At 41.0% G+C, this 25783-nt stretch overlaps 1 protein-coding gene across 4 annotated transcripts in view; it reads right to left on the bottom strand.

Annotated features, from left to right (window-relative positions):
- Positions 1-5851: 5851 nt before the first annotated feature.
- Positions 5852-25783, bottom strand: part of LOC134862970 (anoctamin-9-like) — a 32235-nt gene continuing 12303 nt past the window's right edge. For 3 of the 4 annotated variants that reach the window (XM_063881144.1, XM_063881145.1, XM_063881146.1), the window contains 17 exons: positions 24626-24760; positions 24056-24149; positions 17133-17193; positions 16887-16969; positions 15413-15517; positions 13556-13720; positions 12180-12216; positions 11667-11778; positions 9893-9947; positions 9694-9791; positions 9376-9572; positions 8190-8342; positions 7531-7675; positions 7323-7442; positions 7146-7239; positions 6935-7047; positions 5852-6657 (listed from right to left, as the gene is read on the bottom strand). In XM_063881144.1, the coding sequence (XP_063737214.1) occupies positions 6624-6657; positions 6935-7047; positions 7146-7239; positions 7323-7442; positions 7531-7675; positions 8190-8342; positions 9376-9572; positions 9694-9791; positions 9893-9947; positions 11667-11778; positions 12180-12216; positions 13556-13720; positions 15413-15517; positions 16887-16969; positions 17133-17193; positions 24056-24149; positions 24626-24760 (1801 nt within the window). In that variant the 3' untranslated portion in view covers positions 5852-6623. The remainder of the gene's footprint in view (positions 6658-6934; positions 7048-7145; positions 7240-7322; positions 7443-7530; positions 7676-8189; positions 8343-9375; positions 9573-9693; positions 9792-9892; positions 9948-11666; positions 11779-12179; positions 12217-13555; positions 13721-15412; positions 15518-16886; positions 16970-17132; positions 17194-24055; positions 24150-24625; positions 24761-25783) is intronic. The other variant, XM_063881147.1, reaches the window with a different exon arrangement.

Below are 25783 nucleotides of genomic sequence, written 5' to 3'. Positions count from 1 at the left end.
CTTGCTCTGACCCCAGACTATAGATCTAGACACTTAATTCATCATCTTTGATTGCCTACTTACAAAAAAACTTGGGGAAAATGGTCCAACGACTGAGCAAGATAGGGAGTTTGGCGGCCATTTTGATATGCAAATTAGAAGGTCAAAAACTCAAAATTTCGCTCGGGTACCGGTTTTTTTGGATTCAGCACCCTTGAAATATGTAAAGTAGGCCGGTTCCCAACTTGTACCCATAAATGCTCCTTACATTCACTTTTTGGGTACATCCCGTCTAGTCTATTAAGGCAGTGACATCAGATGATCTCTTTACAGGAGTGAGATTCAGTAGCTTTGACATATGTGCATTTACAATGAGATCTTTCCTTCCAAATCTTTTTTGAAGTAATTCGATTGCAGCATCATAATTACTGTCTGTCAGTGTGAGCCCTGCTACTGACTTTGCAGCTGTTCCAGTAAGATACGTTTTCAGGTAGGTAAACTTCTCTTTCTTGCAGAGTGCACTGTTGTTATGAATAGCAGTCTCATACTGGCTCCAAAATTCCTGCCATAAGCTTACATCTCCGTTGAACTTGTCAATTTGTAATTTTGGCAGTCTCACTGTCTGTCTATTTGCAGTACTAGCATCACTTTGCCGAGTAGGCGGGGGGTTACTCACAGTCTCGCTGATCACTCGGTGAGCAAGCGTCTTTACCTCAATGAGGCGGTCTCTGTAATCTTCTGCGAGTTCAATCTCCGCCTCCACATCTTCCAGTGAAGTGTGTTCCTCCACTATGTTGTCAAGCTCGCGCAAAGTGTCCTCCTTTGTCGACAATACAGCTAACATCTCCCGCACACGGTTGAGATCCCTCTGTTGGTCTTCCTTTCGCAGTTCAACATCAATCTGGTTGATCACTCGCGTAGTGGAGCTACGAATCGTCCGACGTTTCCTTCTCGCCCTTTCTCCTTGCTCCGCTACAAGTGGTCTCTCTTCAGCCGGGTCGTCAGCCATCTCGTTCTAATTCCCGGGTTTCGGCACCAAAAATGTTCTGAACTAATGTTGATGGCTACTAAAATAACGAAGGGAGACGTCCGTTCATTTCAGATGTTTACTAAAATAAAGAACTTAACATATTTACAGCGAGTGGTTGGCTTGAATTGTCAGCATCCTTAACAACATAAAACAATGGCCGCTGTACGACCTACAACACTGCGTATGTGACGTAACACGCACAATGTCCCATGGGTAATGAAGTCCATTTCAAGTCCATTTCCTAAGTATATCCCAACTTAAATGACCTAAAGTCCCTTTTTAATCTAATCCCATATCTGAAACATGAACTGTTATTCTTAACACTTACTTATAAATTGACTAACTTATTAAATGTTGCTTTTAACTATTCCTTTTAAATCATCTGTTCTAAATAAATTCTCTTCCTAACAAATAAATTCACAACAGGACATGTACTGGCTTAAGCAGGGGGACACGTCTGGAACTGCAGGATTTAAGTCCCTGGCGGCGTAGTGTGTTACTGATGGTAGCCTCTGTTACTTTGGTCCCAGCTCTCTGCAGGTCATTCACTAGGTCCCCCCGTGTGGTTCTGGGATTTTTGCTCACCGTTCTTGTGATCATTTTGACCCCACGGGGAGAGATCTTGCGTGGAGCCCCAGATCGAGGGAGATTAGCAGTGGCCTTGTATGTCTTCCATTTTCTAATAATTGCTCCCACAGTTGATTTCTTCACACCAAGCTGCTTACCTATTGCAGATTCAGTTTTCCCAGCCTGGTGCAGGTCTACAATTTAGTCTCTGGTCTCCTTTGACAGCTCTTTGGTCTTGGCCATAGTGGAGTTTGGAGTATGACTGTTTGAGGTTGTGGACAGGTGTCTTTTATACTGATAACGAGTTCAAAAAGGTGCCATTAATACAGGTAACGAGTGGAGGACAGAGGAGCCTCTTAAAGAAGAAGTTACAGGTCTGTGAGAGCCAGAAATCTTGCTTGTTTGTAGGTGACCAAATACTTATTTTACCGAGGAATTTACCAATTAATTCATTAAAAATCAGACAATTTGATTTTCTGGATTGTTTCCCCCATTCTGTCTCTCATAGTTGAAGTGTACCTATGATGAAAATTACAGGCCTCTCTCATCTTTTTAAATGGGAGAACTTGCACAATTGGTGGCTGACTAAATACTTTTTTGCCCCACTGTACATACTACTGCAAAACTTAGTGAAATAGCATTTTGCTGTTCATTTTTAAAAGAGAGAAAGATCCAGAAAGAAGTGAATAAATAGCATGAGAGAGGAGTAAAAGTGCAATTTGCAATGCATGTACTGTATGCAATGACACCTTTTACTTACCTCAACACATTCGCACCATGTTGATCATCGAGGTCTGTGGAAACATTACTGGAAATCATCAGGGAAATAATTTCACCACACAGTTAATGAATGCATTATGAACAGGTAACTTCACTCATCTAACTAAATACTACCTTGCAGTTCTCGCAACCATCATCCTCTCTGGCTTTGAAGAACTCCATGCAAACACAGTTGGCACTGCACCCTTTTCCAGTTTAGTGATGCCAGCCTGGGTTTTCACAAAGCAGTCTGGGAGGAAATGTTCCGAGCACACTTTTGTGTATGCAACTATCTGGACCAGTAAAAACAATGTAATCATATAACCATTTTTACCTTCATAATTTGATATATCAGACTCGATGTGATTCCTATAGCAGCATCCTAGCATAGCTAGAAAAGGAAAGTCAACACAGGTGTCTGGTTCCTAGGCTAACGGGTGATATTACTGATAAACTCGTCTTAAAACCCATTTCTATTCCTTGGCTTTTAACCCAGCATGAGACTATGTTTCTGTATTTGTTTCATTGGTCTTGTTGTTTTCATATTGTTATTGATTTTTTATTGTTTTTTTTATATTGTTTTTGTGTTTTGTGCTACGTGTTTTTATCCATGTGCAGCACTTTGTTTCAGCTGCGGCTGTTTTTAAAGGGCTTTATAAATAAAGTTGATTGATTGATTGATTGATTGATTGATAAGAAGCCAATGCAAACAAGGTCCCTCACATACAGTGGGGAGAACAAGTATTTGATACACTGCCGATTTTGCAGGTCTTCCCACTTACAAATCATGCAGAGGTCTGTAATTTTTATCATAGGTACTCTTCAACTGTGAATGACGGAATCTAAATCAAAAATCCAGAAAATCACATTGTATGATTTTTAAATAATTAATTTGCATTTTATTGCATGACATACATATTTGATCACCTACCAACCAGTAAGAATTCCGAATCTCACAGACCTGTTAGTATTTCTTTAAGAAGCCCTCCTGTTCTCCACTCATTACCTGTATTAACTGCACCTGTTTGAACTCGTTACCTGTATAAAAGAGACCTGTCCACACACTCAATCAAACAGACTCCAACCTCTCCACAATGGCCAAGACCAGAGAGCTGTGTCAGGACATCAGGGATAAAATTGTAGACCTGCACAAGGCTGGGATGGGCTACAGGACAATAGGCAAGCAGCTTGGTGAGAAGGCAACAACTGTTGGCGCAATTATTAGAAAATGGAAGAAGTTCAAGATGACGGTCAATCTCCCTCGGTCTGGGGCTCCATGCAAGATCTCACCTCGTGGGGCATCAATGATCATGAGGAAGCTGAGGGATCAGCCCAGAACTACACGGCAGGACCTGGTCAATGACCTGAAGAGAGCTGGGACCACAGTCTCAAATAAAACCATTAGTAACACACTACGCCGTCATGGATTAAAATCCTGCAGCACACGCAAGGTCCCCCTGCTCAAGCCAGCGCATGTCCTGGCCCGTCTGAAGTTTGCCAATGACTATCTGGATGATCAAGAGGAGGAATGGGAGAAGGTCATGTGGTCTGATGAGACAAAAATAGAGCTTTTTGGTCTAAACTCCACTCACCGTGTTTGGAGGAAGAACAAGGATGAGTACAACCCCAAGAACACCATCCCAACCGTGAAGCATGGAGGTGGAAACATCATTCTTTGGGGATGCTTTTCTGCAAAGGGGACAGGACGGCTGCACCGTATTGAGGGGAGGATGGATGGGGCCATGTATCGCGAGATCTTGGCCAACAACCTCGTTCCCTCAGTAAGAGCATTGAAGATGGGTCGTGGCTGGGTCTTCCAGCATGACAACGACCCAAAACAAACAGCCAGGGCAACTAAGAAGTGGCTCCGTAAGAAGCATCTCAAGGTCCTGGAGTGGCCTAGCCAGTCTCCAGACCTGAACCCAATAGAAAAAATTGGAGGGAGCTGAAAGTCCGTATTGCCCAGTGACAGCCCCGAAACCTGAAGGATATGGAGAAGATCAGTGGGCCAAATCCCTGCTGCAGTGTATGCAAACCTGGTCAAGAACTACAGGAAACGTCTGCTCTGTCATTGCAAACAAAGGTTTCTGTACCAAATATTAAGTTCTGTTTTTCTGATGTATCAAATACTTATGTCATGCAATACAATGCAAAATAATTACTTTAAAATCATACGATGTGATTTTCTGGATTTTAGTTTTAGATTCCGTCACTCACAATTGAAGAGTACCTATGATAAAAAAAATACAGAGTTCTACATGCTTTGTAAGTGGGAAATCCTGCAAAATCGGCAGTGTATCAAATACTTGTTCTCCCCACTGTATGTATACCAGTGAATCTGTGGAGGTAGATACTACTAATTTCGTTCGGCCAAGGCGGTAGATGTCAAAAACCTGGCTCTTTGACTTTATCTACTGAAACTTGCTAACCAGCCTGGCTAGGGATACGAGCTAGCTATGGACTCTAGTTGACAACACCGCCAGACATATCGGGACAATTACCTTAAAATGGCGACCAGGATCTCTTCTTATGTTCTTTCTCCACTGTTGGCGTATTCCCTGATCATTTGGGAAGCGGTGAAAGGTTTGTCCTCTGTAAGACTTTTTCCTGTGTGATGAAGTGCATTGGGGCACACAGCAGTGAGGCGCAGTCTCGCATGTAAATGTGTGATTTTCAAATGTAAAACAGATTTTCAAATAAGCAAAAATATTTCTCTGAAAAAACATCTGTGAATACTATAATTACATTTGTGAATCTCTCTCTAACATTTTCAGGCATTTGTGAACAGGGACGCTGGAAGTAGGGGTGCTGAGGGTGCTGCAGCACCCCCTGGTGAAGGACTATTGCGACACTGCAACACTGACGTAGTAAATTAATCATTTTTATTTTCAACTTTTTACTTTTCAAAATAAAAACATTAATTTCCTACTTTTACATAATCGTGATATTTTTAGTTTCTCGTCTCATTTGTTATCACACCATTTTAACAAATGTAGTTGGCTAATTGCTTATGTCTTGTTTTACTTTGTAGTTCTTTGAATGAGCGCAAGAGGATGGCTGTTCATGCTGCAGCTTCAGCTGCTGTTGTGTGTGTGAGTGTGTGTGAGTGAGTGAGAGAGACGAGAGAGAATGTTGCGTATAACGACAGACGACTGACGTCACTCAGCACCCCCAACTCTGAATGACTTTCAGCGTCACTGTTTGTGAATCAATTTCGTGTTTGTCGACCGAAAATGCGCTCATTTAACTCAATTCTCTGCTTGAAAATCTCGATTCTGTGACTGCGGTCAAGCCAGCCCCGTCTTCAGAAAACATAGTCAAGCCAGCCCCCTCGTTGTTTTGCGGTGCGCGTATATCCTATGCATTACGGTAACAGCGTACAGGAACAGATTTCAAAATAAAGCTGGTGAATGTAAATAAAAATGCAAATATAATAACAATAATAAATCAAACTAAATGAATAAATATTAAATCATAAATGAAATAATTGCAAATAGCTTCCGCCTGCAAACTGTATTTCGGAAAACATTTTAATTCTAATTGTGTGTACAATAAATCAAAATTAAGAATGAGGAATACATTGTCAAAGTCCATTCTGACATCAAAATGACAGACCAAGTGTCACAGGTCATTCAGGACATTTTGATGTGGAATTTCAAAATAAAAGCCCTTCAAAATGTCTTGTTAAAGCAATATTTTTACACATTTTCATATTAGGATTAAGAGGAAACGGTATGTTGCTTGGAACTCATTTAATTTCAGATTGATAGCAGACCAGCTCAGAGTGTCAATAAAACATTATCAGGACATTCTGATGTGGAATTTCTAAATAAAAGTCCTTCAAAGTTTCTTGTTAGAGTAATATTTTTACTCATTTTCAGATTAGGATTAAGAGGAAACGGTGTGTTGCCAGGAATTCATTTCACATCACAGTGATAGAAGACCACCTCAGAATGTCACTCAGAAAGTATCAGGACATTCTGACTCTGATTTTTCATGAAACATGTATACTGTCTGGCAGCCCATGTATAAAAGCTAGGTTTTCTCTAACCGAAGACTTTCTTACACAAATAAAAAACATCACAGTGTTGTGTATAATGCGATGGTTGTGTAGTGACATCTTAGCAGGAGTGTTCACTGTCTGAATGATTCCCTGACACATAAATCCTACACAATATTACAGCTTAGTAGAGCAAATATAATTAATTAAAAAGAAGACAAAGTTTTCCTATGACACTGGAAGCAGTCCTGACTCAGTTGAGGAAGCTCTGGGGTCAGCTGCTGCAGGTCAGACATCTGTAGATTTGCTACGTTTCATTTCACTGAAATAAAAACAGAAACACACTCAATTAGAAAAAGGAGAAAGGCCACACTACTGTATCACAGTGAGACTGAAGATGTTGAACAAGTGCTTCACTATTTTCCATCTGGTTAAATGATGTTTAGTCTTATAGTTGTGGTTATTAATGTTTTGAAAAGCAAACAGCAGTTAGAATTTTTTATTTGATACCAGACGCCTTTGTCTCACAGCTTAAAATGTGTTCCCATCATGAGCTTTAGGTTCATGTGTTGACCGTTGCTCTCTGGCACGCTGCCTACCGTAGCTCCTCTTTCAGACGGGCCAGTTTGTCATGCAGTCGGTCATTCTTCACCTGAATGGGGTTGTTGGGAACGAACCAGGCAGCAATGAACTTACACACCACCACGACATGCTACAGGAAAAACAAAAGAAAAAAAAACACAGAAGCTATTTCACTGCCTTCTTCAGTTCAAATGGACAGCACTGACGAAGACAATATGGAGTACACACCTCAAACAAGATGACGAAGGCAAAGCGCACTGCCAAAACTAACCAGAACTGAGAAGTCAGAGTGTAGTCTGCAGCACTCCTGTAGTCTCTATAGCTGCAGAAACACACCACACAGACAGTCCTGTTTATCACATCTGTGACATATTTGTCTTTAATAAATGGACCAAATCTCCTCACCTGCACTGTGTGACGTTAAAGCCGTCTGTGATCATCTGGTTTGGAGTAAAGTCAGTTCTAACTGCCTGGTCTCTTACAAAAGCCGTGGAGAGTGTGTCATTTATGTAGCCCTGCATGCAGCTGCAACAAGATCACAAACCATCATGGTGACACTATACAATTTGCTGAAATGTAAACATATATTAATCCCAGCTGTTACAGAACTCACTGTGTGGAAGTGCTTCCATTGGCACAGGGGCCATAACGATAATGGTAAACAAGGCGTGGAATGAAGTCTGATGAGACTCCAATAACTAAACCGTTAGCAATCACTGCTAACACACCAATGGCCTCCAACACCTTTGTCCAAACACCTGCAGACAGAGGACAGTGCTGTTACACTCACACACATACACACAACATAAACAACGGCAGACTAAAGGACCTAACAGAGGTAAAAATAGACAATCAGATTGTCACAAGTTATAGAAAAAAAAAAAGAGTAACTTTGTATCATCATAGAAAAAACTCATCAAAATATGATTCATACATTATATAAGATAGAGGGGTGAACAAATTATTTCTACGTGAGTAGCGTTCAGGAGTCTTCAGATCACATGGTGGCAATGTCCGCACCAAAAATATTATATCTGGGATTTTTTTACCTTCCAAACAATTATTTTCCATAATTTCAATCTGTGAGTTGTTGAGATGTCTTGCTAACTGACAGACAAACAGGACATACTAAATACATTTATTAGATGCTGTACATGTTTCAGTACAGGTGAATGTCATTGCAGCAGGATGTGGAAGGTTTCTTTTATTTAAGGCTGTTCTCAAACTTCAGAGGGCTACTGCTCTCATGTATTGTTACAATAACAGACTCACCGATGTCGTTGGTCTTTCTAGGGACCAGCCGGCGCTCCAGGCGGACCATTTTGATGGCGTCAAGACGGATCTCGAAAATGTTGTTGATGAGAGCAAGCAGGGGGGCCAGGGGGAATGCTGCCACGAATATGGTGGTGAAACTGAACTGGACCACTGGAGGGGATGGACAATAAGTAAGAAAGATGGAAAGGTAATGAATAAGTTCAAAAAGTTCTGAGTAAGTAACACATATTAAATTATATTCCCATATGTCACTAAATTCTGAAGTTGCTGTACTTACCTACTTACATGTATTTGCCTTTATTTCATTCTAGTATAACTAATGTGTGCTTTTCTTCTACATATGAATATGTGAGCTTATTCTGTGTGATTGAATGCCTTTTCTTTACCTGCAATGCCTCTTTAGCTGTGACAATGTAAATGTCCCCACTGTGGAACTAATAAAGGATTTCTGATCCGGATTCTGATTGAATTGTTTAACCCCATAATGCCAAAGCCAAAACCGAATGAAGGGCAATGTCTACATTACCAGCATTTTTTTTTTTAAGTCTTGAATTTTAAGAGAAAAGTCTTTCAGTGCGGATGTTCTGAGCACTTTAAGATGAAATGATTTACTGTAGAAATTGGAGGAAAATCTGATTTGAAATGCAAAACGATCATAATAGTTGCTGCAGTTGAGTGTTGTACTTTAATATGTAAGACATTTACTTTCATATGTATGACATGAGTGTTGTATTTTTATCACCGCACGCAGATCTTCCTCCTCGCTGTAAGGCCGTCATAACATCATTCAAACAAAGTGTAGGAGAAACAATCCTCCTCAGATAGCCTTTATTTGATAATGAAGTTGATAATTCCTTGTTGTTGAAAGTGTCAATTATTTGTGAAAAAGTGAAGAGAGTATTCTGAAGAGTCTTCTTAACAACAAATCCTTTTCATCTCTGAAGAGGAAATGTTTTTTTCTACTTCTACCCTTGGGTGGGATTTTCTTTTCCTTCTTATCTTTTAATAAAATAAAGCACTTATCATCATATTAGGCCCATGCACAAACAATCTCTTAAAATCAACATCACTTTCAGATAGTGTCAGGACTTCACCAAAATGTCTCACGGGGATACAATCGCTCGTTGAACTAAAGAGCTGGGTTTTTGGTTGTGAGTATCAGCGGCGCAGACTGTGGACATACCCATTTCCAGGAACTCATTGAACAGACTGAAGGCATCCGTGTGGGCCAGGTGGTAATTAGACAGCCAGTGGCGAAGTTTGCAGACATCACATGGCTCAATACTTCCATGTTCGTCACGGCAGGTCTTCCTGTAACAGTGACCGCACTTCCTCTCCAGCTTCTTTGCAGTTTTTCTTTTCACACAGCTCTTTAACCAACTGGAAAACACAACATTTTGACATTGATTTAAAGTCTGAGCGCTTTGCACTTTGATTTTCAATGAACACTATGACCATCGATGCGTTATAGAAGATGCTTAATAAAAAACAGCATACTCACGGCACAATGAACTCAAAAATGTTGTTGAGAGTCTGTTTGAGCAGCATGATGACAGCCATCTGGATGAAGAGGTCTGTCAAACAACCACTAGGATGGCACTACAACACACACAGCATATATCATAGTATAAGTAATGTGGTGCAAAAATGCTGTATGAAAGACAAAAAAAAAATAAAACCCTAAACTAAAATTTCTTCACCTCCTCCAGTCTCCATCCAGCGATACGCACATAGTTCCCTGGATGGCCGTTTATCCTGTGAAACAAAACCTTAGTTTCAGATCAACAAAGAGCTTTTTGAAACTGGCTACAGTCCACCTGTAATAAGTGGGAGAGCAGTACATGCTGAGGAAAAAGGAACAGTAAGAATAAAATACAAGACAATAATTACAAAGCTGACAGCGACTTTGTCAATGTGTTATAGTATATGCTGGACTTAATGATGAGAAATAGTCCAAACTAAGCTGATATGTTGTAATATCTAACCAGTCCGTCAGTGGCACTTCCTTATTACAACACCACACATGTACTTGGTTAACCCCCCTCCCAAAATATAAATAAATATAAGTATTTTAAATTTGATTTATTGACTGTGGACAGGTGTCTTTTATCCAGGTAATGAGTTGACATCAGGAGTCCTTTTCAAAGCGAGAGGACTTATTTAACCGGTCTGTTGTAGCCAGAAATCTTGTTGGTTGCAAGGGGATCAAATACTTATTTCCCCCAATTAAACACAAATCAATTTATATCTTTTTTTATGTACATTTCTGGATTAAAACAAATATATATTCTGTCTCTCACTGTTAAAATAAACCTACCATTAAAAGAATAGACTTTTAATTTCTTCTTAAGTGGGCAAACTTACAAAATCGGCAAGGGATCAAATACTTATTTCCTTCACTGTATGTGATTTTTTAGCTACTCACATGATTTATTTAAAAACAAGATGTTATAAGTAGGAAATCATAGTGTCATTTAAAGTGTCTTCAGAGAAGTGGACTATGCTCACATCTCCAATGTGAGTTAGGGCATTGTGCGTAAATAAAAACAGAATACAATGATTTGTTAATTCTTTTAGACCTATATTCAATTGAATACACTACAAAGACAAAATATGTAATGCTCAAACTGATAAACTTTATGTTATTTGCAAATATTGACTTCTTTTGAATTGGATGCCTGCAACACTTGCACAACTGTGAAGGCACCATTAATTCTAAAAGGTACCTACAGGTTTTGGAGAAACATATGCTGCCCTCGGAGCGACATCTGTCTCAGGGAGGTCCCTGCTTATTTCAGCAAGACAATGCCAAGCATTATGAAGTGCAAAATACGACAACGGAGACCCCGGACTGCTCCCAAACGCTTATTGAGTGTTGTTGAAAGGAAGGTGATGTCACACAGTGGTTAACATGCCTCTGTCCCAGCTTTATTGGAACGTGTTGCAGGCATCAAATTCAAAATGAGTCAATATTTTTTAAATAACATAAAATGTATCAGTTTGAACATTACATATCTTGTCTTTTTACTGCATTCATTGGAATATAGGTTGTAGAGGATTTGCAAATCATTGTATTCTGTTTTTATGTAGGTTTTACACAACGACGCAACTTCATCTGAATTGGGGTTTGTAGTTCACACATTCATGCTATCAGTCCAGAAATGCAATTAAAAATAAAATGAGTTCAATATCAATTCATTGAAAGTGACCATGAAGCACTTGGCGGCTTACTGTAGCTGTTTCTATCTTGGATGTGTTGTTTCTGTTTTTTTTATCCGCTGTAAGGACGGCCAATACGCACAGCAAATAGCTAAGCTAGGTCACTTAGTGCTGCGGGCATTCAAACAAATAAGCAGTCGAAGGATATCAACACAAAGGCTTAGGTAAACGCTCTGCCGATGAAATGTACATGCAGGGGGCCTGCATGAGCTTCAAAAACATACGAACAAATCCAGACACAGACAGTGACAGTACCTGCCCAGGAAGAAGGCCACATAGAAGAGTGAGGAGAAGAGAGTAAAGAACTGGAAGGTGAACATCTTCACTGTAAAGTTCCTCTCTGTAGCCGCAAATGAGTTTGTCTTCTCTGAAACACACACACACACACACACACACACACACACACACACACACACACACACACACACACACACACACACACACACACACACACACACACACACACACACACACACACACACACACACACACACACACACACACACACACACACACACACACACACACACACACACACACACACACACACACACACACACACACACACACACATTATTTCTCATATGTTAATATTGTTTATTTGTTATAATAGTCTTTTTTAAATAGCTAAATTTTATTTTGCTATGTGTTGTTCGTTCTGTGTGTTTGTATGCACCACATATACTAAAGCAGATTCCTGGTATGTGTTGTAATAAAAGCGAGGCTGATTCTGATTCATAGCAGTAATGTATGATGATTTGGTCTTACCTATGTCACATAGTTTAAGCGAAACCCATCTGTTTACCTACAGGTGAGAGAGAAGCACACAAAAGATTTGATGGTTCCTCTGCTGGCAGTTAGACCTACAGTTCATAAATACGGCTGAAAGATGTTCCTATTTCTCAACTGTTTCTCAGGGGCTTCCAACACAGCCGTTTCCGTTGTGATTTCTGAATGTTTGTGTCACTTCAAACACCACCTACTAAGCTCACTGTCAGATAAATCAATATGTAGAGCTGTTTGTGTGCATGAAATACAAATATACCAGATTAAATCTGTAATTCGGAGGTTTGGTTTTTCCAGCAGGACAGTGCTCGATACCACAGTGCATCGTCAATCAAATAAAAAAACTATAAGTAGTAAAACTAGAGAAACTACAGTTTTTGCAGTGGTCACTTATTTTATTCGATGGCTGTAAATATGTTTAGGAATAATTATTGATTAATATGATTGTTTATACAATTGGGCAGCACAATTTATAATAATATATAAGGCTTATATGATTATAAAAAAAACAAGATATGAACTATCTACAGTTCTGTCTGGTGGGGGTTTAAGAAACAATCTGCAAGAAGTTAGTGCTTTACCCTAAAAAGTGCATTCCTTTTCAGTTGTACATGTCTGAATGCATCGTCACTCTTGCTACTGTTATTCATTAAAAGCTTGGATGGATACATAACTTTAAAGGTAAAAATGATGATAAATTGAGTCCAAATGACATTTTATTCAAATTAAACTCTGCTTAGAAGTGGTATTAAATCTTATATTGTTTCTGGTCATCAGTTTGAAATTGGTGGGAAGTATTTTGGTTGAAAAGTTTTAGAATACAAATAACTTCATGGCATCTTAGAGTACAAATGGTAACAAGCGCAATCTCTGTTATAGTGAGTACAGTACTAAATTACATTTCACATCTGTACATCCGGGTTAATGCTGTTTAAATATGTGATTGTTATTGAGAATAGGGGAAACAAACATTATCAAAATTCAAGCAACTAATGTTTGTGTGGGAAACATACTGTGCAGACTGTGGCTCTCAGTGCACTCAGCTGGTTTAAGGGTAAAGGAAACTCCACCTCATGGTGAAACTCTGCAACTGGTCTACAAGAGTTCTGACATGACATGAGTTCTCATGTCAGTCAATAACCTGAAGTTTCAATGTTTCAACAAATATGTCAGAAAAGGTTTTATTCTATTTAGATAATTATGCACATACAGTGTCATTATGTAGTTTACATTTTCTTACAGAATAAGCAATGATGTGTTGAATGATGTGCTAAATCTTAGCTAAACCAATTTGTCCTGTTCTTCATGTGAGTGTGAATGCAACATGAAGATGAGGAGATGTGTCGATGTATACGTACCCGAGTCATTATCTGAATGGTGACATAGTGCAGCACAGCTCCGAGCATCACAGCCACAGTGTTGGCATGATCCCTGATGAACTCCCAGCTGCCCTCAGACATTAAGGGTGCGGCCACCACTCGAAACACCACCAGAGCATGAGCCAGGCCAATGATCAGCATGAGCTAGAATACAAATACACACAGACACACAGACACACACACACACACACACACACACACACACACACACACACACACACACACACACACACACACACACACACACACACACACACACACACACACACACACACACACACACACACACACACACACACACACACACTCACTATCACATCTTCTACTGTGCTCATTTAACTTTAAATGCTGTTCCGTCAGGCTGCAATCTGCCTTTACATTTGCTTTGTTAGAGTCACGTGGGTGCGGCGAAAAAATTATGCCTGTAAGGGGCTCTCTCTATTCCAAAATGTGAAGTTATAAATTATTCTGAGGAATAGGCATTTCTCAAAGATGTATGTCTGTCTTGTAGAGCAAACGCTGGATATTGTTTTGAAAATTTAGGGAAGACTTAAATTAAGATGTCGGCATTGAAGTATTTCAAAGCCATAGGCCGCATGTCCACTCAGAGAAGCCCTTACCAGAGCTTCATAGAAATTAATAAAATGAATGCCATGCTGCAGATTGCAGCGACAGAGGTCTTTGATTTTAAACAGAAGACAGTCGAGTTGAAAACTACAGTAATTACAGTAGCGACCATGCAGGAGAGATTTGAGAAGGCCGAAACACGTGGTCTACACCTGGAGGAGACCACGGAGAGGCTGCACATAATGAAGGCAATAAAAAATAAAACTAATGGATGCAATTTGGGACTGTACTCAACCCCTGGAATATGATAACGATATGCAGTCTTACAACAGCAACATGGCAGCAAACATTGGTGTTTTTTTTGTTTTTGTTTAAGCTGCATGAAAGCGACTTCCGGTTTGATGGCGAAGTGAGCTGGAGCCGGTCGGATCAAATAACCCTACAAAATGAGTCTACTCAACAATAAAAAAGTAAGCTATGACTGGGGGGAACAATCGAAAAAGCCACAAATCCAGCAATCAGCAAAATAAAGTGAAGGAAGAGCCTGAAATGGAAGAGATCTCTAAAGTTAGCGAACACAAGAAAGAGTTGGGGGTGAGGTGATGATTCCAATTTTTTTTCTTTTTGTTGAACATTGAAAGTACAGCAGAAAAAAGAAGAGTGTAGAGGGGTTCTAATGCATACATGAGGGGAAAACTGAAATCAAGGCTTTCTCCATAAAGAACTAAGGCATGTTTTGCAAGGAGATCAAATACTTATTTCCCACAATTAAACGCACATCATTTTATGTCTTTTTTTAATGTAAATTTCTGAATTTTTGATATTCTGTCTCTCACTGTGAAAATAAACCTACCATTAAAAGTATAGACTGTTCAATTCTTTGTAAGTGGGCAAACTAACTAAATCGGCAGGGGATCAAATACTTATTTCCTTCACTGTATATTATAAGAAACAAAGTCTATAGTGATAACCAACAGGATTAGTTCACCCTTCAGCTTGTCTAGTTGGACTCGTCAAGGTTGTCGTTTGAGCCCCTTAATGTCCATCAATGTAATTAAGGGAGTGAACAAGGAACACAAGCTACTAATGTACGCAGATGACATTAAATGTGGCGACTCATCCTGTGACGTCCGTACAATATTTAATAGACACTATTGAGTCATACTTTACTTGTTCTGCCAGTATTTTACAGTTGAAAAATATCAAATGTTTTTTGTGATATGAGTTTGTGTGTGTGTGCGTGTGCGTGTGTGTGTGTGTGTCTCTCACCATGACGGTTACCAAGATGAGGACCAAGGTGCTCCGCAGATAGGAATGACTGAACTGTTTGGGTGTGCAGTTTGGGTCATTGACTATTTCAAGAATGAGTTCTTCCTGTCCCCACACACACACACACACACACACACACACACACACACACACACACACACACACACACACACACACACACACACACACACACACACACACACACACACACACACACACACACACACACACACACACACACACACACAGTTAAGAGATTGAACATAACACCCACAAATAATAATTTACACAAAATGGAGTTAACTATGACTTGTCTAAAATAACAATAAATCAATCAACACTTTTTCAGACGACATTATTTAAACAAGTTAATATTTTCATACAGTAAGTGAAGATTTTGCTCTGCTGATTGTTTCCTAAAGTAAATAGTTGGTGTCTGTTGTATGTCCTTGTATGTTAATTATATTGGTTGGATGAGGGTAAAGGTACACTGTACTGTTTTACTGCATATTATGCTCTATATGTTGGATAAACTTTATCAAATGTGCGTCTTTTTGCCATTGTCTTCGGGAAACATTTCATCTTATCTTATCTTATCTGATCTAATATTGTCTATACTATCCACTGCATATTAGCTGTGTAGTCTTCAAAGAATTATTCTTTCTACCTAAAGTTTTGGATTTCTGTTTATGAGTTTTTTGTTAATGTTGGTCAAGCGTTATCTACCAAACTACCAGCTTCTCATTGCAGTCCTCCAGAGTTTATTCCAAGAAATGTTCTGATAATTTATTCTCTCAAGCCCCCTAATGTGACAAAATAGATTTACTAAAACCATCTTCAGCTGGTCAGGACGATATTTCAGCATCCCTTGTCAAACAGGTGAACCGGTCAGTTTTGCAGCCACTTGCTCACATCTAGCGATTCCATGGTCTAAAAGTGATGATCCATGTTGCTGCAATGACTTTTGACCTATATCTGGTTGGCCATGTTTTTCAACCACATAAAAACATTCAAAAAGGATTGTGTTTCCAATTCAATTTACACACACCCAACAGTTGCGTAAATATGGTTTCCAGAATACTACGTACAAATGGCTGAAATATTGTGTTTGCCACAGAAAACAATTTGTTTGTGTTAAGGATTTCAATTCCAGCAAAGCCAGGCCACTGTAGGGGGTCCTGCAGGGGTCCTTTTAGGGTCCAATATTATTTGGTATTTATGTTTATGATTTGTCAAATGTTTCAAACATTCTTTCTCCAATAACGTCTGCAGATGACACAACCCTAGTTCTCTTCTTGTTAAAGGGATTTCCTAATTCTGAAAGCTAATTCTGTTTTAATTGCCTATGCTAATTGGTTTAGATGAAATAAGCTATTGTTTATAAACATTTAAAAAACATTTAAATATATGATTATATGTAACAGAACACTGCAGACAACAAGACAGGATCTAGATTTAAATTTGACTTGAGTACCTCCTCCTCACACCAGTCATAGACCTTCCACTTAGAGACATGTCTGGCTCTGTGTCTCTTCCACAGCTCGAGGAACAGAGTGGCTGAAAAGAGTTAACCAGTTAAAGAGTATACACATTGCATAACACTTTAAAATACAACACGTTAGATAGATTTTAGAGTACAACATGTAAAATAGACTTTAGAGTGAAAACACATTGGATTAGATATCATAATACATTGAATTAAATCATATTAGAAACTCACCCCAGATCGCCATGCACATCGCAAAAGCCACAGTTCCTTCATTGTCGAACAGGTGGCTGACCTGTGTGGATATGAACACGTCGCTATTAGGGCTAGCCCCAATTAGTCGACAAAAAATTAGTAGGCTAAAAAAGTTAAGTCGTCTCATTTTTCATTAGCCAAAAAAAAACTCAACGTGTAAAGGACGAGCTCCCGGGGTGACATACAAACTCCACGGGCAAAAAGTTGCATCCATATTAATGACATCAGAGCATAGCTTCGCAAATGCCGGCTTCATTACATCTTAATAATAATCTGAATTGTCCCTGACAACTGGAATCAGACTCGGAGGAAAACAGCAGCAGTGAGTCTGATGTATAAACATATATAGACCTATAATATATAATCATTATGACCTCAAAACAATAAACTAAAGCTTTCATTTCCTGATGAGGGCGTAATGTGTGGAGGTATTTTTGCCGATGCGCATATATGTCTGTGTTACCGCTCCCTGTGTAGTACTTATTGGATGCTTATCTTCAGATATGAATTATAGAAACTAGAAGTAAATGCTCAGTGTGTGTGCTCGCTGCTTGTTCACACAAACATTAAGAATCCTTCCCGGAGTTTCTGCTGTTAATGTAAAGGTTCATTATTACAGTTTTATTTTATATTAGCACAACGTACCATGCTTTTATAATAACGTTCTTTAAAGTGAAACCTTTTTGGGAAAAATAAATAAATATATATAATATTAATAATCAGAATATAAAGTCAGGCCCATAAATATTTGGACATTGACACAATTTCTCATCATTTTGGCTCTGTACACCACCCCAATGGACTTGAAATTAAATGTTCAATATGTGCTTTAAGTGCAGACTCTCAGCTCTAATTTTATGATATTTACATCCAAACCTGATGAATGGTGTAGGAATTACAAAACATTTTATACGTGGTATCCTCCGCTACTGCAGATGTCTTCAGTTCCTTCTTGTTCTCTGAGCAGTTTCCCTTCAGCTTTATCTTCAGCTAGTGAAGTGCATGCTCAATTGGATTCAGGTCAGGTGAATGACTTGGCCATTGCAGAACATTCCATTTCTTTGCCTTAAAAAAACTCTCTGGTTGCTTTTGCAGTATGCGTCGGGTCATTGTCGATCTGCACTGTGAAGCACCGCACAATGAGTTCTGAAGCATTTGGATGAATATGAGCAGATAATATTGCCCGAAACACTTCAGCGTTTATCCTGCTGTATGCTTTGGATCAGGAGCAGTTCTTTCCCTTCTCCATACTCATCTCTTCCTATTGTTCTGGAACTAGTTGATCTTTGTCTCATCTGTCCATAGCATTTTGTTCCAGAACTGTACAGGCTTTTTTATAGATGTGTTTTTGCAAACTCTAATCTTGTGCTTCTGTGTTTGAGGCTCACTAAAGGTTTACAATGTGTGGTGAACCCTCTGTATTTACTCTGGTGAGGTGTTCTCTTGATTTTTGACATTGGTGTTTTTTTTTAGTCTTGTTATTTAAATTAGTTAAATTTCTTTCTCCGTTTTTATTTTGAAGGCGTATTAGGGCACCTGGTGTAATTGCGTATATATTGGAGACAGGTGGTGGTGGGAGCAGAGCACCAGAAGGAACATAGTTTTTTACCAGTCGGATAGATTCAAGCTAGCAGGAGAGTTGTAGGAAAGGATCTAGAAAGGCAAGATTGGAAACTGTGTTCTTTGTTAATGATATTACAAATACCCGAACAAATGGTGACTTGTCTGGACTTGGATCATTTTTCCCTGCGTAAGATTCGCTATCGAGTGCCTCAGCGGCCAGTTCAGTTTTAAGTACATTTTCTTTTATAGATTATAGGATTTGGGCCGCTACAGTGTTCTTCCAGGTCTTTTGGTTCACCGGTGTGTTCTTTCTTTCTAAGGCGTACCAAACAGTTGATTTGGGCACACCTAATGTTTTTGCTATTTCTCTGATGGTTTTTTTTCTTTCTTAAATGTTTCAGCCTAATTGTGGCTGACTTCTTTTGGGCTTCATATTGAGAGTTGACAACAACACATTTCAAATACAAATACCACAATTGAAATTAACTCTAGTCCTTTTATCACTGGTACACTGGTGCTCCCCAAGGAACTGTGCTGTCACCATTCCTGTTCACCCTCTACACCTCTGAGTTCCGCTTCAACTCCGGCTCATGCCACCTAGAAGTTCTTCGATGACTCCTCCATTGTCAGCTGCATCACAGATGAAGACGAGGAGGAGTACAGGGCCCTGGTGGAGAACTTTGTAGACTGGTGTGACAACAACCACCTCCAGCTCAACATCAGCAAGACTAAGGAGCTGGTGGTGGACTTCAGGCAGACCACGAAGAGGTCTCTAACCCCCATCACCATCAGGGGGGAGGACGTGGAGGTGGTGAACAACTACAAGTTCCTATGAGTGCACTTGAAAAATAAACTGGACTGGAGTGACAACACTGATGCTCTCTTCAGGAAGGGAGAGAGCAAGCTGTTCTTCCTGAGGAGGCTCAGGTCCTTCAACGTGTGCACGAGGCTGCTGCAGACGTTCTACCAGTCTGTGGGGGCCTGTGTGCTCCTGTTTGCCGTGGTGTGCTGGGGGGGAAACACCAGTTAAACTGGACAATCTGGAGGAGGATAACTCCTCCCACCCCTCCATGCAGAGCTAGTGAAGATGAGGAGTACGTTCAGCATCAGACTCATCCCACCTCGGCACAGCACTAAGCGACTGGGAAACTCCTTTGTGCCTGTAGCCATCAGGCTGCACACCAAGGGGTTAACCAAGTAACTCACTGACAATAACCCGGACTGCACATAAAGACTGCACTCTTGCACTTTTGCACAATAACTTTGACCTGCACTCTCTTTCTGAACACACATGTGTATATTTTTAACAATACTCTCGTTACTTAAATGTATATATATATAGATATATATATATCTATATATATATATTCTTTTTTTTATTTGTGTTTCATATCCCTGTGTGAACCTGTACTGTTTTTCCTCTTCTCTGTTGCTGCTTAAATACTCAAATTAAACATAATAAACATACATCTTATCTTATCTTATCTCATCAGCTCCTTGTAAATGAACTAACGAGGAAATAACACACACCTGGCCATGCAACAACTGAGCAGCCAATTGTCCAATTACTTTTGGTCAATTTTTAAAAGTGGGTACCCTGTATACCCTGTATTGCCACGGAGCCCGGCCGGGCACAGCCCGAAAAAGCAACTTGGGCAACACCTCCGCTTCCCCCGTCCCCCGGGCCCACCACCTACGGGAAACAGCGATGGGGTCGGGTGCGCTGCCATAAGGGTGGCAGTGAAAGCAGAGGGTCTTGACGGACCAGACCCAGGCGACAGAAGCTGGCTTTGGGGACGTGGAATGTAAAATCTCTGGGGGGGAAGGAGCCGGAGCTTGTGCGGGAGGTGGAGCGTTACCAGTTGGATCTGGTGGGGCTCACCTCTACGCACAGCGTCGGCTCTGGAACCTTACTTCTTGATAGGGGTTGGACTCTATTCTTCTCCGGAGTTGCCCAAGGTGTGAGGCGCCGAGCGGGTGTGGGGATACTCACAAGCCCCCGGTTGAGTGCCGCTTTGTTGGAGTTTACCCCAGTGGACGAGAGGGTCACCTCCCTACGCCTGCGGGTTATGGGGTGGAAAACTCTGACTGTTGTGTGTGCTTATGCACCAAACAGCAGTTCAGAGTATTCGGCCTTCTTGGAGACCCTGAAAGAAGTCCTGTATGGGGCTCCTGAAGGGGACTCCTTAGTCTTGCTGGGAGACTTTAACGCACACGTGGGCAATGATGGAGACACTTGGAGGGGCGTGATTGGGAGGAACGGCCCCCTGATATGAACCGGAGTGGTGGTTTGTTACTGGACTTCTGTGCTAGTCATGGATTGGCCATAACAAACACCATGTTCGAACATAAGGATGCTCATAAGTGTACGTGGTACGAGAGCACCCTAGGCAGAAGGTCCATGATTGGGTTATCGTATCATCGGACCTGAGGCCGCATGATTGGGACACTTGGGTGAAGAGAGGGGCGGAGTTGTCAACTGATCATCATCTGGTGGTGAGTTGGGTCGAGTGGCAGGGGAAGCCTCTGGACAGACCTGGTAAGCCCAAACGTGTAGTGCAGGTGAACTGGGAACGTCTGGAATCCTAAGTCCAGGAGGCCTTCAACTCACACCTCCGGCGGAGCTTTTCAGGCATCCCTGTGGAGGCTGGGGACATTGAACCAGAGTGGGCGGTGTTCAAAGCCTCTATTGCGGAAGCTGCGGCTTCCTGGTGGACACGACAACTCCGCTCTCTATGTTAGAAATGGAGCTGGAGTATGAAAGGGGATCAACTCCAATCTCACGGGGGGAAGTCACTGAGGTGGTTAAACAGATTCACAGTGGCAAAGCCCCGGGGGTGGATGAGATCCGCCCAGAAATACTGAAGGCTCTGGGTGTTGAGGGACTGTCATGGTTGACACGTCTCATCAACATTGCGTGGAAGTCGGAAACAGTACCGAAGGAGTGGCAGACCGGGGTGGTGGTTCCTCTTTTTAAAAAGGGGGATCAGAGGGTGTGTGCCAATTACAGAGGCAACACATTACTCAGCCTCCCGGGAAAGTTAACTCTAAGGTGCTGGAAAGGAGGGTCCAGCCGATTGTTGAACCTCAGATTGAGGAGGATCAATGCGTTTTTCGTCCTGGTCGTGGAACGACAGACCAGCTTTTCACTCTCGCAAGGATCCTGGTGGGGCCTGGGAGTACGCTCATCCGGTCTACATGTGCTTTGTGGATTTGGAGAAGGCGTATGACCGGGTTCCCAGGGAGATACTGTGGGAGGTGCTGCAGGAGTTTTGGGTGAGGGGGTCTCTACTCAGGGCCATCCCATCTCTGTACTCCCAAAGCGAGAGCTGTGTCCGGGTCCTCGGTGGCACATCGGACCGATTTCCGGTGAGGGTTGACCTCCGCCAGGGCTGCGCTTTGTCACCAATCCTGTTTGTGATATTCATGAACAGGATTTCGAGGCGTAATCGTGGGGGAAGGGGTCTGCAGCTTGGTGGGCTAAGGATTGCACCTCGGCTTTTTGCAGATGATGTGGTCCTAATGGCTTCATCGGTCTGTAACATTCAGCACTCACTGGATCGGTTCGCGGCCGAGTGTCAAGCGGCTGGGATGAGGATCAGCACCTCCAAATCTGAGGCCATGGTTCTCAGCAGGAAACCGATGGACTGTCCACTCCAGGTAGGGAATGAAGCCTTACCCCAAGTGAAGGAGTTCAAGTATCTTGGGGTCTTGTTCTCGAGTGAGGGAACAATGGAGCCTGAGATGGGCCGGAGAATCGGAGCAGCGGGAGCGGTACTGCAGTTGCTTTACCGCACCGTTGTGACAAAAAGAGAGCTGAGCCAGAAGGCAAAGCTCTCAGTCTACCGGGCCATCTTCGTTCCTAACCTCACCTATGGTCATGAAGGATGGGTCATGACCGAAAGAACGAGATCGCGGATACAAGCGGCCGGAATGGAATTTCTCCGCAGGGTGGCTGGCATCTCTCTTAGGGATAAGGTGAGAAGTTCAGTCATCCGGGAGGGACTCGGTGTAGAACTGCTGCTCTTTCGCGTTGAAAGGAGCCAGTTGAGGTGGTTCAGGCACCTAGTGAGGAGGCCACCTGGAACACCTCCCTAGGGAGGCGCCAGGCACATCCAGCTGGGAAGAGACCGAGGGGTAGACCTAGGACCAGGTGGAGGGATTATATCTCTTCGCTAGCCTGGGAGCGCCTTGGAATCCCCCAGTCAGAGCTGGTTGATGTGGCCAGGGAAAGAGAAGCTTGGGGCTCTCTGCTGGAGCTGTTACCTCTGCGACCCTGACGGAAAAGCAGGAGAAGATGGATGGATGGATGGACCCTGTATAAAATGTGTTGTAATTCCAACACCATTCACAAGATTTGGATGAAAATACAAATAAAATTTGCTAAATAAATAAAGCTGAGAGTCTGACATATTGAGTGTATCATTTCAAGTCCGTTGTGGTGGTGTACAGAGCCAAAAATATTAAAATTGTGTCAATGTCCAAATATTTATGAACCTGACTGTATCATATGTACAACAATAAGTCGACTAATCACCGGTATTGACGACTAATGATCGGCGAGAAAAGTCTTTAGTTGACGGCAGCCCTAATCAGGATATCTCTCAAAAAGCAAGGGAATAAATATGGTATAAAAAATAACGATATAAAAGCACAAGTAAGTGTAGTCCTGACAAACCTCGTCATCAAAAAGCAATAGCTCAACACTCATTACACAACACTGACAAGCGGAAGACAGCCGGCTTGATGAAACCGCTGTTACCCAGTCTCCAAAGTAATCATGAGGACACAAGAAGGAACAGGTTACATATACGCAATACATACACACTGAAGACAAGACGCAGGACACACTTTTATCCACATGTTGGATCTATTTGTGGAAACCTAATGTATAGTGCAACTAATCTGCCTGTCTTCCTGTAGAATGTGCCTCACGTCACATGAATACAATTCAATATCATCTTGACACATACAAATTTCAGTAGAAAAACAACACACTTTGTTGTATATCTAGCATTGGGTTATATTTCCCCCGATTATTCTGCTTACAAGATTTCCATCACACCAATCATCAATTATTTTGGTGAAGTGAATTGTCTGCGCAGAGCCAACTAAAAAGACACCAAACCCCGCCCACCGGCAACCTACTGTTCAGCATGCTATACCATCTGGCATAAAACACACCCACCATTAAATCATTTATGATGTATAGTTGTCTAGCATAAAAGGGACTACAACATGCAATGTGAACAATGGATACAGTTGGGAGGTCCTTACCACTGCTCACTCCAATGTGAGTGATCAAATCAACAGAATAATATGACATAAGAAGAGTTTACCTTAGCGTAGGTACACGTGTCTGACAGCTGCCACACAAGACAACTCTTATCACAGCGAGGACACATAATGATGCTGGACTGACACACCTCCTTACTAAGGACACAGAGACACAAAGGGATTTGATAATAAAATGTCATTCAGATGCTTTTTTTTTTTCAGAACAAACTTAGGTAACAGAAACTCATCACATAGACTTTGGACCTCATGTAACAACTGGTCGTACAATCACATTAGTTCCAATGGCCAATAAACATTTATAATAGAACCTGTGGAATTAACCATTTTAAAAAATTTTAGATTTGAAATCGGTAAGGAATTTTATGAGACCTACCCAAACCCTCTCACTGTTCACACAATCAACCTTGAACTTGGGTAGGGCATCGAAATGGAATTCGTCAGCCAGACCACACAGATGTCTTTTGTTTCCACACTAAGCTGGTTTAAGTCCTATTTATCTGTACTGTCTCAGTTTGTATGTATCAACGAATAATGATAACCAAAACTTACCAGTGTTTTCCATGTTTAAGTTCATATACCATATAATATTACCTTCTCAGCTTCAGACTTACATTAGAGGGTTGGTGTTGAAAAAGGCAAGTCCATAAAGGAAAACTACAACACCAAGAGCAGCGGCTGGAACCAGCAGTTTGGTATACCAGCCCAGCCACAGATAGTACAAAGCCACTTTCTCGCCGAAGTAACTCCTGCAGGGAGGAAACACACAGGCAGACATCAAGTAAGAAAACATTAGTTACTATATAAAGCGTTCAGTCACTTTGGACTTATTCATGTTTTATTGTTTCACAGTGTTTTTATCACAGAAAATGTTTTTGAAACAAAAAATATCTTGGGTAAGGTTTGTTAACAGGTCTCTTGTCAGATAAGACCAAAACGTTTTCTAAACAAGTAGTACAGGTAAACTGGGAATATCTGATTGAGTCCCCAATTTACAAGATTATAAAACTCAAATCTCCGAAAGAATGTTCCATGACTCATGGCATGGAAGTGCACAGATAGGCCTAAGAGGGGGCTCTAGCCCGTGCCCTTTTGCCCTCCTATTAGAGGAGTGCCCTCTCTTGATTTTCACACGTTACGAATCAATAACATTATCTTACTTAAAACAGCAAAAAAAATGTGCCTCTGTCCAAATCACCTTATCTAAAGCTTATGCATTGCTTTTTATAATTGTGTGCCTTATTATTATTATTATTATTATTATTATTATTATTATTATTATTATTATTATATGATATGTGAACTACAAACCCCAAAATCCAATGAAGTTAGGACGTTGTGCGTAAATAAAAACAGAATACAATGATTTGCAAATCCTTTTCGACATATATTCAATTGAATAGACTACAAACCTAAGATGTGTAATGTTCAATAAATAAACTTTAGTTTTTTTTGCAACTATTCACTCATTTTGAATTTGATGCCTGCAACACTTCCCTATAAAGCTGGGACAGGGGCAACAAAAGACTGGGAAAGTTCAGGAATGCTCAAAAAACACCTATTTGGAACATTCCGAAAGTGAACAGGTTAGTTTCAAATAGGTGTATTGATTGGGTATAAAAAGGAGCAACCCTGAAAGGCTCAGTTGATCACAAGCCAGGATGGGACGGTGTTCACCAATTTGTGAACAAGTGAATCAGAATCAGAACACCTTTAATAGTCCCACAGAGGGGAAATTTTTACAGCAGAAAGAGCCAAAGACAGCTTAATAT

The sequence above is a fragment of the Eleginops maclovinus genome, chromosome 4 (genome assembly GCF_036324505.1).
Source record: "Eleginops maclovinus isolate JMC-PN-2008 ecotype Puerto Natales chromosome 4, JC_Emac_rtc_rv5, whole genome shotgun sequence".
NCBI classification, from domain to species: Eukaryota; Metazoa; Chordata; class Actinopteri; order Perciformes; family Eleginopidae; genus Eleginops; species Eleginops maclovinus.
Note: the sequence above shows the minus strand (reverse complement) of the source record. Positions and strands in the feature narration are given on the sequence as shown.